This window comes from Scylla paramamosain, chromosome 18, assembly GCF_035594125.1.
Source record: "Scylla paramamosain isolate STU-SP2022 chromosome 18, ASM3559412v1, whole genome shotgun sequence".
Classification (NCBI taxonomy): Eukaryota; Metazoa; Arthropoda; class Malacostraca; order Decapoda; family Portunidae; genus Scylla; species Scylla paramamosain.
Window position 1 is genome coordinate 22,347,150 of NC_087168.1, and position 17,500 is coordinate 22,364,649.

The window sequence follows — 17,500 nt, forward strand, 5'->3', positions numbered from 1 at the left end:
TCTCTCTCTCTCTCTCTCTCTCTCTCTCTTTTTCATCTTTTCTCCAGCGTCTGTGGTCGCCTCGCTCTCGGAATGTTAATTGTCTGCGTCTCTTCCTCTGAGGTTTGGAGAGAGAGAGAGAGAGAGAGAGAGAGAGAGAGAGAGAGAGAGAGAGAGAGAGAGAGAGGGTGGTTGGAGGGAATGTGTGTGTGTGTGTGTGTGTGTGTGTGTGTGTGTGTGTGTGTGTGTGTGTGTGTGTGTGTGTGTGTGTGTGTGTGTGTGTGTGTGTGTGTGTGTTGAAATATTCGTGGGTGATGCTTGGGAATAAAAGAAAAGAAAAGTTTTTGTCTCTTTATTACAATTTTTTCCTTTCTTTCTTTCTTCCTTCCTTCCTTTCTTCCTTTCTTCCTTTATTACTATTTTTCTTTCTTTCTTCCTTCCTTCCTTTCTTCCTTCGTTTCTTTCCTACCATCAATATTTTTTTTTACTTTCTTTGACATGTATTTTTTCATCATTCATTTATTTAATTAACTTCAAATACACATTTCATTTGATTTTTCTTCATTTTTATACACGTAGAATATTATATACACGTGATGAATGAATAAATATGCATGATATGAATAATAATATGATTCAGTAACGTGTGTGTGTGTGTGTGTGTGTGTGTGTGTGTGTGTGTGTGTGTGTGTGTGCCTCCATATCCTGCTGGTTCTTTTCTGCTCGTGTTGTTTTCACATTCACATTCATTTTATTACATTCTACCTTTCTTTTAATTTATTCACACCCGTATTCATTTTTAAGCCCTGCGTTTGACTTTTGCACGAGGCAGCAAAAAAAAAAAAAAAACTTTTACACACACACACACACACACACACACACACACACACACACACACACACACACGGACACATGGAGACACTCGCACATATATTTCAGCAGTCTCGAATATAAACTAACGTAAATTAAATATAAATTATGAAGGTTAATCTTAACTCTTACTGTTTATGATAATATGAGACTTGACCTCATTGCAGCAAGATTATTATGTCATTACTTTTCACTCATCTTAAACTTTTGGTCTACTATCTTACTATCTCTTATCAGTTCCTACCCTTTCCTATTCTGAGACTTGTGTTACGTTCTTCTCCTTATTTGAATTTCCTCCGGCATATTTTTTTCTTATTTCGCAACATTTCCATTTAAAAAGAAAGTCAAGAACTATAACATTTCAACTATTCAACAATTTCTACTGTTACCTTAAGAATTATACCTTAAACTTAGAGACCACCACTTAATATATCATAAAGAGAAACCACATCACAGCCAAGCAGAACACGATAATTATTCCAACATTCTGAGAGGAAACTTACACATCAACGCATTTACCTTGAAGAGAAACCGTACCAAAAATAACACAGCCAAGAAGAACACGATAATTATCCTTGCATTCTGAACGAGGCAGCGAGAAGAGACTAATCGAGGCTGACAGGCGAGAGAGCGCTATTCTAGATCCCCAGTATGACATTTCACCATTGCACACACAGCGGAGGGAGAGAGGAGGGGATAAAATGCTGTGTTTTGTTCCCTCTGGCCGTGATTAGCATAGCGTGGCAGCCTGGCATCGTGTCTGTGTGTTGGGATGCTGGAGTTTATAATGTTTTTGATTCCTTTTTTGATATATGGCGGCTCTGTATTAGTGTATCCCATCTCTGTATGAATAACGTACATTTTATTTCCATGATCTACGTGAACGATATAGTATTAAGCGTATTACTCAAGGTGCCGAGTTAAGGAAAGGAATAAAGTGTGTGTGTGTGTGTGTGTGTGTGTGTGTGTGTGTGTGTACGTTATATGACAATGCAGATTTTCCTCAATTATTGCATCGTTTGAGTATGATACATTGTTTAATTATATGCTTGAACTCTTGCTAAGCCACCGTACTCTGTCCTATCCCCGTTAATTCCCCACATTTTCTGAATAAGCTCCTTTCTTTTGTTAATTTCTATACGCGTTCTGAATAAAAACTATAATTCTACCCATTTTTCAGCTCTCGTTACGCTACCTACGCTGTCTCATCCCCGCTACTACCTCACACCTTCTAAATAAACGCCTTTTTAAAAATTTCTTTACGCATTCTGAATAAAAATCATTCTAGTTCTTTCATTTCTTCTTAAGCCACCTGCTCTGTCTCATCTCCGCTATCTCCTTACATTTTCTCAATAAGAGTCTTTTTCGTTCATTTCTATACACTTTCTCAATAAAAAAAAGCTCCTATTCAGTCACCAGCTCTGTCTTATCCCGCTAATTTCTCGCACCTCCAGAACACTCGCTTCTTTCTCTCCTGCACACGATATAGTAAGAATTTAATGTGTTCTTTTTGTATCTAGATTATAACACATGATTCTGTATATTCTTTAATTCTTTCTAAACTATCCACTCTTTGTTTCCGCCATGAATTTCTCGCACTTTCTGAATAAGAGCATTTTTCGTTCACTTTTATACACGTTCTGAATAAAATATCATACGTTCTTGTGTAGCTAGACTGACATATTATTCCCGAGAGTCTTTACCTCTTACTACACTATTCATTCTTCGTTTTTTCCTCACACTTTATAAACAAGAGCTTTCTGCTTTATTCCTCTTAACTTTCTAGATAAGAGCATCATTTTGAATACAAACCATCTTTCTACACATTCTTCATCTCTTACTCAGGCAACCACTCTTTATTATCCCCCTAATTCTTCACACTTCCTCAATACGCGGCTCTTCCTGCGCTGCACACGTTTCCACTCTCAAGGGCACGGCGGTCAAGTCCTGAGGGAGCAGCCTGGACTCAAAGGTTGTTGGTCCCATTACCGCCCCTCCTTTGCCAGGCCGTCCCCTGAGGCTCCCACACCACTCCGCCTTAATGTTGCTTCTCTCGCTAAGTTTTACCGCCATTCTCACGGTTACTGCTCCTCTCAACTTGCTAACTCCCTCAATGCTCCACCTCTCCTGTTTCAGTTTTTTTTTTTTCCATACTCTCTTACTGTTTACCCATTTTAAGTCCCAAAAGGAGGTCATAAGGTCACTGTTGATGGTGTGTTTCTGTCTGTTTCTCTATCTGTCTCTCTCTCTCTCTCTCTCTCTCTCTCTCTCTCTCTCTCTCTCTCTCTCTCTCTCTCTCTCTCTCTCTCTCAACGAAATACGCAGGAAAAATATAAAAAATCCTTTATTTTATCTTTTTTTGTCAAACGTTTTCTCTCAAATAAAATAACACCAGTTTATCTTTGCTGACCTGTGTGTGTGTGTGTGTGTGTGTGTGTTAGAGTGTAAAGATGAGAGAGTACTGTGAAAAGAGAGGAAGGCGCTGGCGGGTGGAAGGGGCGTGGAAGGGTGGGACGACACACACACACACACACACACACACACACACACACACACACACACACACACACACACACACACACACACACACACACACATACACAACCTAAAAGCACAAGGACAAAGTTTAGCAGCAGATTTTTTTTTAAATAATAACTTTTACTTTTCACGCAGTTTTTGATCTGAGAGAGAGAGAGAGAGAGAGAGAGAGAGAGAGAGAGAGAGAGAGAGAGAGAGAGAGAGAGAGAGAGAGAGAGAGAGAGAGAGAGAGAGAGAGAGAGAGAGAGAGAGAGAGATTTACATTCACTCTTAAGTTATTCCTCATCCGCCTCTTTAAATCTCTCTCACATTCATCTCTTTTAAAAATTTTCCTTTGTTTATTCCCTTACAACTTTCCCTTATTCATTTCCTTAACATCCTTCTTGAATCCCTAAAAATCCTTGTTATTCAGGTCTTAAAATAGCCCTCCTCCCAGCTGCTTAAAACTCCCCTTATCTAATCCCTTTAAAATCGTCTCCTTTCCCCTCCGCGTAACCCTTAAAATCGATCACATTCCTTAAATAAACCTCTTAAAATACCTGTCCATTCTAACCCAAAATCTCAGCGTCTTTAAGTGTCATTCATTCTACCTTTAAATCATGTCTTTAAAATTTCTATCCAGTCTTTAAATTCTATCCCTTATATTCAGTTCCTTTTAAGTTTCCTATCTCTTCTAATCCCAAAAATTCAGAGTCTAAATCTTACCTATTCTCCCAAAACTCTGTCCCTTAAAATCTAGTCCACCTCTCTATTCATCCCTTGGGTCCGCTTCTTCAATCCCCCTCGTCTGTTCTTCCACACTCACAGCACTATAGAACCCAACAGCAGTAATGGGAGTATCGTGACAACACAACACACGTCTTAACAACACCTCATTTGTACGTACTGGAGTGGAAGAGCCGCGGTAGTATAGCAGCAGTAGCAGTAGTGGTAGTAGTATACGTGGAAATAAGTGTACAGCTCGACTCACTTAAATACACGAGGGACAAATGAGTGGAGTGTTTACTGCTGTACAAATGACTTCCACTAATGGCGTGTATTATGTTGGCTGTCGTGTCTCGAGTCATAATTTGCAGTGGGAATTGCGTCTGAGTGTCCATCGTGTTGTAGTGGTCATGTTCCTTCCTGTACGCGGTGCCCTTCCCTTCCTTTACCGATTCTCAGGCGTCTTTCAGTTCCTACAGCTCTCCCCTTTAGGATATTCAACAATTTAGCTCCTAAAATCCTACGAGGGCCCTGAAGACTAGTCCTTACTGCCTTACTGTCTTCTATTACCCTTTGCCACCTTCTGCTTCTCCCTGCCAGACACTTGTATCTCTCACCGTCACCCTGCCATTTTTTCTGTAAGCCCCTGTCACTTATTTCTCTCTCTTATCGTCCCCTGTCGCCCTTTCTGTTACTCCCTGTCACATTTCTCTTTCCTACCCTCCCTTTCTTTCTCCCTTGCCACTCCTTGCCACCTCATTCTATCTCCAACTGTTCCTTGACGCTATCCTGCCGCTATCCTGTCTTTCCCCACGGTCTCTGCTCTCTTTTACTGCCCCTGCTACTTCCTTTCACCCCCTACAAACTCCCTACCGCTCTCTAACCTAACCCTGCCGCTCTGTCCCGTCCCTGTCGTCTTGTATCTTCTCCTAGCGTTCCCTTACCTCACCCTGCCGCTCTTTTCCACCCTGTCTCTCCTTATCACTCCCTGCAATCCCCTGCCGCTCCCTAACCTAACCCTGCTACTCTACTCCGCCATTCTCGTTCTTAATTGCCTCCTGTAACCTTTGCCACTTCCCAACAGTACCCTGCCTCTCTCTTCAGCAACATACCGCTCTTTCACCGCACTCTGTCGCGCGCTTATTGCCCCCTGCCGCTCCCTCACCGCACCTTGCCGCTCTGTCTTTCCCTTTCTCTTCTTCCTCCCTCCTCTCTCCCTCCCCTGCCGGCAGTATCCAGGGTGTCAGCAGTAATGCCGCTAGCAATTGCCGCCGGGACTCAGAAACGCAGGAGTGTTTATCTTAATTTTCCTCGTGGGTAGCAATTACATGTCTGAGGCGGCGGTGTTATCACGGAGGCGAGCGAGCGTCCGGCTGTGTGTGTGTGTGTGTGTGTGTGTGTATGCAAACCAGAGCCTTGCTGCCTTACCGCCGACACTGCGCCCCGTATTGCCTTTCTTCTTTCTCTCTTCCTGTGTACCTTTGTGTTGTGGTGTTTCTGGTGACGCCTTCCTTCTTTCTGTCAGTGTTTGGGTGTTTTTTTTTATGTAAGAGGGGGACTGGTCAAGGACAACAAAAACAGTGGAAGAGAGGTTCACTTAGCCGGTCCCTAGTCGAGAGGATCATCCAAAACTGAAGGTGTCTTGAAGCCTTCCTCTTGAAAGGGTTCGGGTCAGGCAGGGAGTTCCAGTTTGGCAGAAAAAAGGATGAATTGTTCTGTTAAACTGGAATTTCCTGCTTGTGTGGGTTGGTATTGTTCTGTGGGTGGTGAATCTTGTCCATTCTCTCTCTATTCATACCTAGAATCCATTTTTTCATTCTCTCTCGTCTTGTTCTTCCACATCCCCAGCACTACAAAACACAGCAATAATAATGAATAAATAAATAAACACAGTAACAGTAATGGGAATATCTTAACAAAATAACACGTCTTAGCAACACCTCATTAGTATACAGGAGACTGAAAGCGCCACGGGAGTGTAGTAGTGTAGTAGTAATAGTAGTAGTAGTAGTAGTAGTGGTAGTAGTTGTAGTGACATGCGTAGAAATAAGTGTATGCTAAACAGAACTTTCCTTCTTTCTGTCAGGACTGGTGTGGGTTCAAATGATTTCATACAAGGACGTGTAGGTTTGATGGCCCCTTGCAGCTTCCCTTACTTTCTTATGTTCTTATGGTAAAGGCAGTGGGTTGGTGAGCTTTTAGTAGGAGAGGTGTTGTGTTCCTCGTACTGCTATTATTGCTTTCCTTCTTTCTGTCAGGGTTTGAGTGGGTCTATGTGAAGCTCTCGAATTGTGAGATAAAAGAAAGAGAGTTACTGTGTTTCCCGTATTGCTTTCCTTCTTTCTGTCAGAGTTCGTGTGGGTCTGTGGTGAAGTCGTGGGGGTAAGGACTGCGGCTCGATTCTAGCTCGTTGAGGGCTTTCAGTGAGGGAGGTAGCGCTTTTCTGTGACCTTAATGGATGTCGTATGATTTAGTTTCCGATATGATAACCTGAGTACCATCCGCCCCCGTACCAAGTGACGACCTCCCGCTGCTTGGTCGCACATTTCAAACACCCGCGACATCGTTACCAAAGTCCAATGTGTTTTTGATTATACACGAGGCGAATTCATTTAGCGGCGCTGACTCTCAGTGATGGATTTCATAAACAAACTTACGTGATTCCGCCTAACTTGTGGTCTCGGGGACAGACAGATGTGAGCCAGGCGCCATTGATCAGGCCGGCTGCGGTGCAATCAAGAATCAGGCCTGTGTGTGTGTGTGTGTGTGTGTGTGTGTGTGTGTGTGTGTGTGTGTCTGTCAGTTTGCTATGTTATATTGCTAACTTAACTCTGACAAAAAGGAAAAAAATACAGTCACTGATCAGAACTCTGTGTGTGTCCCTGTCTGTCTGTCTGTCTGTCTGTCTGTCTGTCAATTTGTACAAGAGCTGCTTTGATACAATACTAACATAATTACCAGATATACGCCAGAGTTTGGCCATCTGGGTTTATGTGTCTCTATTTGTTCATTTACCTCCCTCTTTTTTTTTTTTCTGTAGGCAACTAAATCCATTTCCTCTTTGTGTTATTCGGAATAACTTATCTTGAGTAAATGCGCTTCCTGTTGAAAGTATATTGTGTTGTTCAGCTTGTGAGGGTCGTCTTTGTTATACTTTGTCTGTCTGTCTGTCTGTCTGTCTGTCTGTCTGTCTGCCTGCCTGTTAGCCTGTGTATGTTTGTCTTTCTTTTTGTGTTTGGTTATTTTCTGTTCGTCTGTCTGTCTGTCTGTTCTGTTCGTCTGTCTGTCTGTCTGTCTGTAGAGAGAGAAGTAACACACACTCATCTACTCCTTCCCTCACCTGCCCCCGCCTAACACACACACACACACACACACACACACACTGTTGTCATCAGCAAGGCAGTAAGTCTGGGTCTCCCTCCTAATCTGATAGCGTGGCTAGCCGACTTCCTCACAGGGAGACGTCAGGCCGTTCGCTATCAGGGCTCTGTCTCTAATTTCCAACAGCTGACATGTGGAGTCCCCCAGGGGACCAAGATGGGTCCTCTATGCTTCCTCCTCCTCATCAACGACGCCCTCACCGACACCCCCCATCGCTGGAAGTATGTGGACGACTGCACCGTGGGCGTCCCAGTTTCCAACAAGAACCCGGACTACTCGCCACTGCAAGCAATTCTGGAGCGACTGCAGACGTGGACAGAGGAGAGCAGGATGACCATCAACCACAGCAAAACTGTGGTGATGCATTTCTGTACCTCCTCTGTACCAGTGCCCCCTCCCCGGCTCACAGTGGGCCCTCACCCCCTCCAGGTGGTCCAATGTGCCAAGCTTCTCGGAGTCACGGTGGACGACCAGCTGACCTGGAAGCAGCATGTCGCCAGCACCGTGAGATCAGCTACCTACAGGCTGTACATGCTGCGCAGACTCAGGTCGCTGGGGACGCCGACAGATGAGTTAAGGGGGGTGTACCTCACCTTCATCCTCCCCAAACTCATGTACGCCTCCCCAGCGTGGTCCTCCTCCCTCACACACACTCAACAGCTACAGCTAGAGAGTGTGCAGAAAAGGGCGTGCAGGGTCATCCTTGGCCCTGCATACACCACCTATGAAGAAGCCCTGACCACCCTGAGTCTGTCCAGAATATCCACCAGGCACCGAGAGGCCTCTGGAGAAGTTTGGGAAGGGACTACTGCATCATCCGCGTCTCAGAGACATGCTGCCGCCCGACGCGCCTCGCCCTGTCCGTGCCACCAGACACCACAACAAAATAACGCCCCTGAAGGCGCCGCGCACGGACCGGTACAGACTCAGTGCGATTCCCACCATGGTGCGAGCCATCAATCGATAGTATTTCCCTCCTAGATTAGTCTTACCGTTAGGATTAATGTTAAGTTTTTCCCCATCCCCTATGTACATTTTCAGTTTGTCAACTGCCTAAATAATAAACCGTTTATTATTATTATTATTATTATTGTATCCAACTCACCATCTACACGAATCAAATGACCTTGACAAAGCCTCTAAGTCTTCACGTTACGTCCTGGCAAGATCACGAGCGAGGACACACAGCAGGGAGGCATCTCATTGAAATCCTCACCCTCGCCTCTCCCTCTCCCTCTCTTCCCTCTCCTCTAATGGTGTGAAGCGCGGAGTGGGCAAGCCAGTCCCGTATTCTGAAACTCTTTGCTGTCTCTCTCTCTCTCTCTCTCTCTCTCTCTCTCTCTCTCTCTCTCTCTCTCTCTCTCTCTCTCTCTCTCTCTCTCTCTCTCTCTCTCTCTCTCTCTCTACGACTATTTTCAAACGCCACAGAGATGACTAGATGCGTTCTCAGTACTGTTTCTCCTGTTGATATTGTAGAAACCTTCTTAATATGCCAATGAAACCGTGAAAAACACCCTTAAAAACTCGTGTAGCTTTAACTTTTTGAATGTAGTGGAGGTGCGGCGCAGAAATGTTTCAGAATACTGTCCCAGATGAGTGCGGTGGAGTGGTGAAAAGAGGAGCCAGTTACCGCCCCCTGCCTGTGATCTAGCGCACCATAACTCTAACGGACTCGTCACTGCCTCACGTTCGTCTGCCTCACTGTGCCCTTGGGAGCTGCACCTCTGTCCTGCCTCTGCCCATGACTTCACCTTCGTCAGACACCTCCTCTTCCTCTTCCTTCTTCACTCGCAGCTTTGTATTTTGCTATCCTTTCATATGAACAATGTCCTCCTCGTCCTTCTCCCCCTCCTCCTCCTCCTCCTCCTCCTCCTCCTCCTCCTCCTCCTACTACTACTACTACTACTACCACTACCACTACTACCACCACCACCACTTCTGAAGATAGTATCGTTGCCAAAATTCACTGCGCAACACGAGACTGGCTGACTGAGGGAATGGTCGGCGTGAAGGTGAGTCCGGTCAGGCGGAGAAACGGCCCCACAGTTCAGTTTGTTTGGGCAATGGGTCCCAGCGGCGCCGTTCCGAGTCGCCTTTGTGAATCAATCTACAGTGGAGAGCCAGAGCCAGAGAAGGGAGGAAGGTTAGGAAAGAGAGATTAGATTGAACTGGGAAGGTTAGGATAGAGATGGGCAGTGTTGGGCAGGATTGGATAAAGTAAGATATGGATAGACAAGGCTGGGCAAGGGATGTTTGGTTTGTCAGGGGTGGGCATGTGTTGTTAGGGCTGTAGGTAAAGCTGGCTAGGACTAGATAAGGCCTGACAGGTTTAGACAGGGCTTGGTAGATGTGTTTGACTAGGCAGAGTTTAGCAAGGCTTGTTAGGGTTGGGTAAGGATGAATAGGAATGGGTTATGTTAAGGTAGGAAGGTCTGGTATGACAAAGCTGGGCAGGAGTAGAATATGGTAGGATTATGCAGGGATAAGCTGGGTTAGAAATTGTTAAGTAAGGCAGGATAGAGTTACTGTACTACTAGATAGGGCATTAATATCTTCCGCTGCAACCAAAGCTGGGCACGGCAAGGTAGGATAGAGTTAAGCAAGGTTAGGATATGACAGAGTTAGGCAGGGATATGCTGGGTTAGTCAGTGCTAGGGACGGTAAAATAGAGCTAGATAGGACCCCAATACCCTCGACTGCAACCTGTCGAGTGTTAAGAGATTAGACGACGAAATGTTTAGGAATACGGTTCTCGGTCCCCTTGTAGTTTAAACGCTCTCCTTCGCTTTAATCTTCCATTCTTAGTGGTGTTTTGTTGATATTTCCAGGGATAAGACGAAGAAATGTTTAGGAATACAGCTCTTGATCCTCTTGCAGTCTAAACACTCGTCTTTTCCTCTTTAATCTTCCATTCTTAGCGGTGTCGTGTTGATGTTTCCAGAGACGCATTTCTATCGATCTTACAAATGTATTATTCTACTCCTTTACCTCCTCTGCTTTTAAATATCCACCCATAAAACTACAAGACCAGTGGCTACACATCTCTCACCTGCACTCACCTTTTTCTTAATGCTAAACTTAAGTAGCAGCTTCATTCTTTCACCTCCTGTACTCGTGAATTCCTAAGCTACCTTCCCCCGACTTACCACAAAAGAATTTCCGAGCTTCTCAATCATTCACTCTGACCTTTCTCTGTTTTCTGTTCAGTATGTTCTTCCCCGTTTCTCTCGTCCTCTTACTCTCATCACGGACACACACACACACACATACACACACACACACACACACACACACACACACCCTCTCTCTTTGACTCTTTCTCTCTCTTACTCTCAGATTTCTCAGAACGAAGTGAAATATATCGAGTTTCCTATTATTTTGAAATGTTTGGCTGGGATTCACACACACACACACACACACACACACACACACACACACACACACACACACACACACACACACAGAAAAGAGAGGATAATGGTACAGAGTGACGTTAAATCAATAGGTTTGAGAGAGAGAGAGAGAGAGAGAGAGAGAGAGAGAGAGAGAGAGAGAGAGAGAGAGAGAGAGAGAGAGAGAGAGAGAGAGAGAGAGAGAGAGAGAGAATACCAAATAACCATCGATTTATTTATGGCCTGACAAGTCTTATGGATTAGCTAGTTACAGAATACGCAGGTAAATAAACATAACATAAATCTCAACAACACTGTAAAGATGAAAATGAGCGAAACAAATTGACACTCACTCGTGGAAAGGAAACTCTACGCTCAGTGATATAACCACGTCTTTCATCTGCCGTTTCACATCGCAACACGCACACACACACACTCACACTCACACATACACACACACACACACGCACAGAGACAGACACGCCACCAATATGACCAATGTTTCCTTTAATTGAACTGACGCGTGTTGTGGTGGAGGTGCGGAGAAACACAAATGGTGGCAGCGGTTTTGCGAAGTGTATTTGGGGAGAACACGAGAATGCTGCCACTCAATTTACTTCAGTTCAGTCTAGTAGTACGGGTGGAATTTACCTTTGTTGCGACTCACACAGTGTTCTGGTTGCTTGTTTTGTTGATTTAGGTGATGTGAGTTTATGGTTCTTGGTTCTCACTTGCGACCAGTCAATTCAATTTAACAGCTGATTTCTTCTCACCTTTCGGAATTTCCATAGGAACGCTAGTAAAATTTGCGTATCTTTCATCTAGAATCTCACAGTCAGTCTTTTTACCTTACAGACTTCCCACAGGGTTAAATTGCCTATTGTATAAGATCCCTTCCTTTTCCTCTTACCACAGGCTTACCGAGGGGGAGGGAAGGAGTTAAATATTATAATCTGACAACCTTACACCGTAGAATCTCACAAACCAATACCTTTAATATACAAACTTACCACACGTGACCTTAATTTGAAGACGCTTTCCTTTCTTTCTCCTCCCAGGCTTACCACGGGGGAGCTGGACTGCGTGGATCGCCTACAGGTTGTCCTGGGCATCGTTGCCGTCTGCGTCTCCTTCGTGCTGCTCCTGACTCTCTCCCTTGTCCTGTGCAGGTGGGTGGTGGTGGTGGTGGTGGTGGTGGTCGTGGTGGTCGTGGTGGTGGTCGTGGTAGTAGTGGTGGTGATAGTGTGATGGTGGTGGTGGTAGTAGTGGTAGTAAGTAGTAGTAGTAGTAGCAGCAGCAATAACCCTCCTACGTAAAAAAAAAAAAAAAAAACTAGTAGTGGTGGTGATGGTGGCTGTGGTAGCAGTAGAAGTAATTGTACTAGTAATCGTAACTCTTCGTCTCTCTCTCCCTCTCCACCCTGTCCCCCTTTCCCCCTTATCCCCCTATATCACCCTGCAGGTATCGTCGGCGGCGGCAGCGGGACAAGCTAATGGGCCGCGGCTGGCCTCCAGGTCCCCTCGCCCCTTGGCCCCCGGATGACCACGCCGCCGCCACCAGACACATCATGGCGGACGACTACGGCTACCACGCCTACTCAGTCCGCCACGTGCCTGTTACCAAAGTGTGAGTCGCAATCAGAGGCACACCAAGACATCTCGAGCCCGCTTCCTTGCCTCTTCGTCTGCTACAAGTGTGAGTCGCAACCAGAGGCACACCAAGACATCTGAGTCCTCTTCCTCGCCTCCTTGCCTGCTTGAGGGTTTGCGAGAGGTTCAAGCGAGGATTTGAAAGTTTGGGGTCTGACCGAAAGCTCTTAAGCTCCCTGGTAAGAATGCGATCATGACTGGAAGCCCTCGGTGGTGATTCCTGCAGGCCGTGAGGAGGCATGAGTGGCTTAGTGGACGCTCAGAGTCTCGCAAGGCACAGTCAAGCGTGCGTCAGTGCGGGGCGTGAGGGCTTAAGAACATAAGATCGTAAAGGAAGCTGCAGGAAGTTTGGTCTAGTACATGAGGCAGTAATTGATCTGTGGAGAATTGAAGGGTTGCTGTTAATGCTGAGTTCATGCTTCAAGTTTCAATATTCTCATACACATGGCCATCTTATCTCGACTGTCTTGAAAAGGCTCTAGTTTAGTGGAAGTTTTCAAGTGTGTTTTCATGATTCTAGTGATAATTCAATAGGGATTCTGCACCTCGACTACTTTTAATGGAAATTTTTGTGGAAGTTACTAGATTTTTTGAGGGTTGCATGATTATAAATGTAATTTTGCAACGGTTCTGTGTCGACATTGAGAAAAAACACTCAAAAGAACATGACTAATTACCCTCGTGGCCTTTGCAATAGTCCTGACGCGAGAACAAAGCGTATCAGAACACGGGACTACAAACTACAGCCAGTGCACTCTGCGTCGCCGCGTCTGCCCCGCTAACTTTGCACATAAGTCCGGAAGTCTGCCGTACGGTCCGTAAAATAAGTCTGAAACCAATCACCAAACTTTGGACACTGTAATTAATGCCTTGGGATCCTCACTAACGTCGGAAATCCTTCATTAAGTGGTGCGCAATGGCCCCTGAGTTGCTAAGTGTCTCGTGAAGTGGCGGATATTGGTCAGCTGAGGCGTCAGTCGCGCGTCACACTTACTGCAAAAACACTTACATTTTGCATCGATGTATCTAAGTACCCCGTGGAAAATTGTATTTGGAAACCTAATCTTTTCAAGCCTAATTTAACCTGACCTAATATAACACTGCGTCTGTATTCTGAAACCCTTTGTTCTCTCATGAAGATTGTTTTCAAAGGCCATATAGAAGATTAGTCGAGTTCGCATGGCTGTTTTCTTCATAAGTCATGCAGAACCACTGTTAAATATCACAAGAATCATGAAAAAGACCGTTAAAAACACAAACACCATCCACTGGAGCCTACTGAAAGCAGTCGAGCTACAGAATCTTTCTTAAACTACAATATCACTACAAGCATGCAAACACCCTTAGAATACCAGTAACTTATAATGGACCATGTTGAAAATAGTCGAGATTAAATGCCGAGGTGCTTGAGAATACAGACCGGGGCTGGACAATACTAGGAAGCTGAGACAAGCAAGAGCATCCCGCCGCGCAGAGACTGACTGGTCGAGGCCACTTGAGCTGAAACACGAGTGACGCAAACCTTTCGGAATGCAGCGGCTTGGAGGCAAACTCGGCTTCACCCTGACTTGATTCCGGCGGAGTTTTAAACTGTTCTGGATTCCCTGCGCGACCGGAGAGACATGCCAGACACGCCACCACACGCTACCACAGACCACCACACGCCACCGTACCGCCACACCGCCAGACTCTCCCCAGAACTTCCCAGGAAAAGAGTTTATGGTGTTGTAGTCTTCAGATTGCCAAGTCTTAGTCCAACTTTTGTGGTTCTTGGGACGAAAGGTTTGGGGTGACGCAGGCTGGGTGGGGGGAGGGGCGGGAGAGAGAGAGAAGGAAGGGTGTAGAAAGGCTGGGGGGAGAAGGAATGGTGTAGGAACGCTGGAAAAAGGAAGGAGGGTATAGGAAGACTGGGTTGAAGGAAGGAAAGGAGTGATGCAGCTGGTGATGCTGATGGTGAAGGAAGGTTTACGAAGGATGAGGGAGGGAAGGAGGGTAATGAAGTAGGTTGGAAGAAAGGAAAGGAGGGAACAGGAGGCTGTAGTAAAGGTGGAGGAAAAACAGAGAGGCTGATGTAGGTAGAGAGGAAGAAAGACTAGGAAAATGTAGGAAAAGTAAGAAAAAAAAGAAGGAAGGTTGATGTAGGTGAAGAGACTGACAACTGGTGTAGGAAAGTACAGGAAAATAAGGAGAAATTAAAGAAATGTTGATGTAGAGAGAGAAAGAAAAGATGTAAGAAGTATAGGAAAAAAAAGAAACGAAGGAAAAGTTTATATAGGCGAAGAGAGAGAGAGAGAGAGAAAGAGAGAGGCAATATATGTAGAAAAGTAGATAATAAAAATAAGGAGGAATGTAAAAAGGTTGACGTCGGTAAAGAGAGAAAAACAGAAGGCACAGAAGAGGTCCTCAGAGTAGCGAGGCGAGCACAGAGGAACGTGTATGGGAATGAGGAAGAGAAATGCGTGTTAGGGTGCTTGGTGTGTCAATGAGGAGACATACACTACACAACAACACTGTAACACTCATAACTCGCTTCACGTAACACTGTAGAGCCATCCCGTGCAGCTCCCCCGTCAGCACACAGCACTCAGCACCCTTCCGTCACGCCCTCCCTCCCTGTCTTACTCTCACACAAGCGCCCTGGTTATAAGGAACTCGAGGACCTGCTTATAACCTCTTCAACGTGCTCTCTTGTCCCTCGTACTGTCAACTTAACTCGCACACACACACACACACACACAGACTCTCTCTCTCTCTCTCTCTCTCTCTTTTCCTTCACATCAAGTCCATCCCCTTTCTGCCAAATATTGTGCATCCTCCATCACGCCCCACCTCTCCTTTCAAACACTCCCCTCTCTTTCCCCCCCAATAACAGCACTCCTCCCCTTCAACTCTGCCTCCCCTTTCCCTCTTGACCTCCCCTCCCCTCCCCCTACCCATCACACACACACACACACACACACACACACACACACACACACCTTTTCCCCTCCCAATATTAGAACCAAACCCTCCTTCATCTCCACTACACCTCTGCCCCCCCTCCCTCCCCTCCCATCTCTCTCTCTCTCTCTCTCTCTGTCTCTCTCTCTCTCTCTCTCTCTCTCTCTCTCTCTCTCTCTCTCGTCTCGTGTCTGCAGTAGTGAGTGAGGTAGAGGAGTCCCGCCCTCCAGCACGTATCACCTCTCGCACCCCGCCTCCCTAACAGAGCGTCTGTGTAGCGATGTCTTCGTCAGCACTTGTGGTTCAGCGGGTCGTGGTCGGGGGCGGTTTGAAAGGAAGATACTGAACGAAATGAATGGATTGTTTTATATTTGGTGGTTTAAAAGAATAAATCAAGCTGGTATTTTTTTTTTTTTTTCACGGTTTAATGGTTGTAGATAATACATCAAGTTAGTATTCGACGTAAAAAAAAATAAGATAAAATAGATTTGGATTTGAACACGCTAATTTGGGTTCTGGATGTGATATGTGAAGGAATAGCGGTAAGTTTTTCAAGATTTCAAGATTCTATTCTGGACGGAACCGAGGTCTATAGAGTCTTTTGAAGAGTAAAAACGTGAACTTGATAACATAAACAATATTTTTTTTTTTGACTTCGATAGAATTTGAGAACCTGAATGTGACATATGAAGAAAAAGTTTTAGATTTTTTTTTCCCTCAACATTTCAAAGTCCTATTCTGAACGCAACGAAGATCTATACTCGTTTGAAGAGTAAAAATATGAACTTGGTAACATTAACGAATCTGAACATCCCTGATACGTAAGACTACAAAAGACGGGAAAATTCTGACTCTTAAAAAAGAACCTTATGTTAAGAGCGAGAAAAAGCGGAGGGTAATACACGCAGGAAAGTCTCACCATATTTCGCAGTGAACACGGAAGGCCGCTCTGTCTGGATGTGAAGAGTGGCAGGCTGGCTTGGCTGTGGTGTGGTGTGTTGTGGTGTGTTGCGGCGTGCGGTGGCAGTCTGTATATTTCACCACCTGTCTGGATAAAGGAAGAAAAAGGTGAAATAGAAACGCAGAAGTAAAGAATAAGAAAAGTAATGCAGTATAATAAGATGGATGTGGTGTGTTGTGGTGTGGCGGGCGGTGGTAGCCTGTACAATCCACCGTCTGCCTGAGTAAAGGAAGAAAAATGAAGAGGAAGCGAAAAACGAGTAAAAAATGGAAAGAAACAGAAAAGAAAAGATGAAAAAAGAAGAGAAAAACAATGAAAACAGGTAGAAAACAGAAAGAAAAAGAAAAGAAAAGAAAATGAGGAGGAAAAACAATGAAAACAGTTAAGAAATGAATGATAAGCACTTGATATTCTCGTTTCCAGATTCCAATATGTACTTTGAACGTGGATGAGTCTTATATGAGTCTTATATATATATATACTCTACACTACACAACTCTACATAGGTTGTGCCATTAATACATTTTTTTTTTTGTTATATGAAATCTCCCTTGATATACATAGCTGTAAATATACATACATGCATATACATATATCTCTATTTTACAAGAAGCAATAAAAATCCCCGAGTATTGAAGATTTTAGTGTAAAGATGCTTCCCCTGCCCGCTCCCCTTCCCTTCCCTTCCCTTTCATCCCTTCCAATCCTTCCCTTCCCTCCCATCTCCCTCCCTTCCCTACCTTCTTCTGCCCTCCCTTCTAATGTCCTCTTTTTTTTTCCTTCTTTTCCAATTCCTTTCCATTTCCTCCCTTTTCCTTTCCTTTCATTTCCTCCACTTTCTTTCCTTTTCCTTCTCTTTTCTCCCTTTCCATCTCCTTCCCTTCCCTTCCCTTCCTTCCTTCCTTTTCCCCTCCCTTTCCATCTCCTTCCCTCCCCTCCCTTCCCTCCCTTTCCCCTTCCTTTCCATCTCCTCCCCTTCCTCCCTTTCCATCTTCTAACCTTTTCTTCCTTTCTGTCTCCTCCGCTTCCCCTCTCCTTCTCTTCCCTAGTTCGCTTCCTCCTCCTTCTTTGTTTCATAATTTGTT

At 45.0% G+C, this 17,500-nt stretch overlaps 1 protein-coding gene across 1 annotated transcript in view; it reads left to right on the forward strand.

Moving 5' to 3' along the window:
• Positions 1-17,500, forward strand: part of LOC135109300 (chondroadherin-like) — a 55,640-nt gene that overhangs the window by 37,521 nt on the left and 619 nt on the right. Inside the window, exons 3-4 of the mRNA XM_064020607.1 lie at positions 11,924-12,034; positions 12,327-17,500. The exon at positions 12,327-17,500 is cut by the window's right edge and continues 619 nt beyond it. Of these exons, the coding sequence (XP_063876677.1) occupies positions 11,924-12,034; positions 12,327-12,495 (280 nt within the window). The 3' untranslated portion in view covers positions 12,496-17,500. The remainder of the gene's footprint in view (positions 1-11,923; positions 12,035-12,326) is intronic.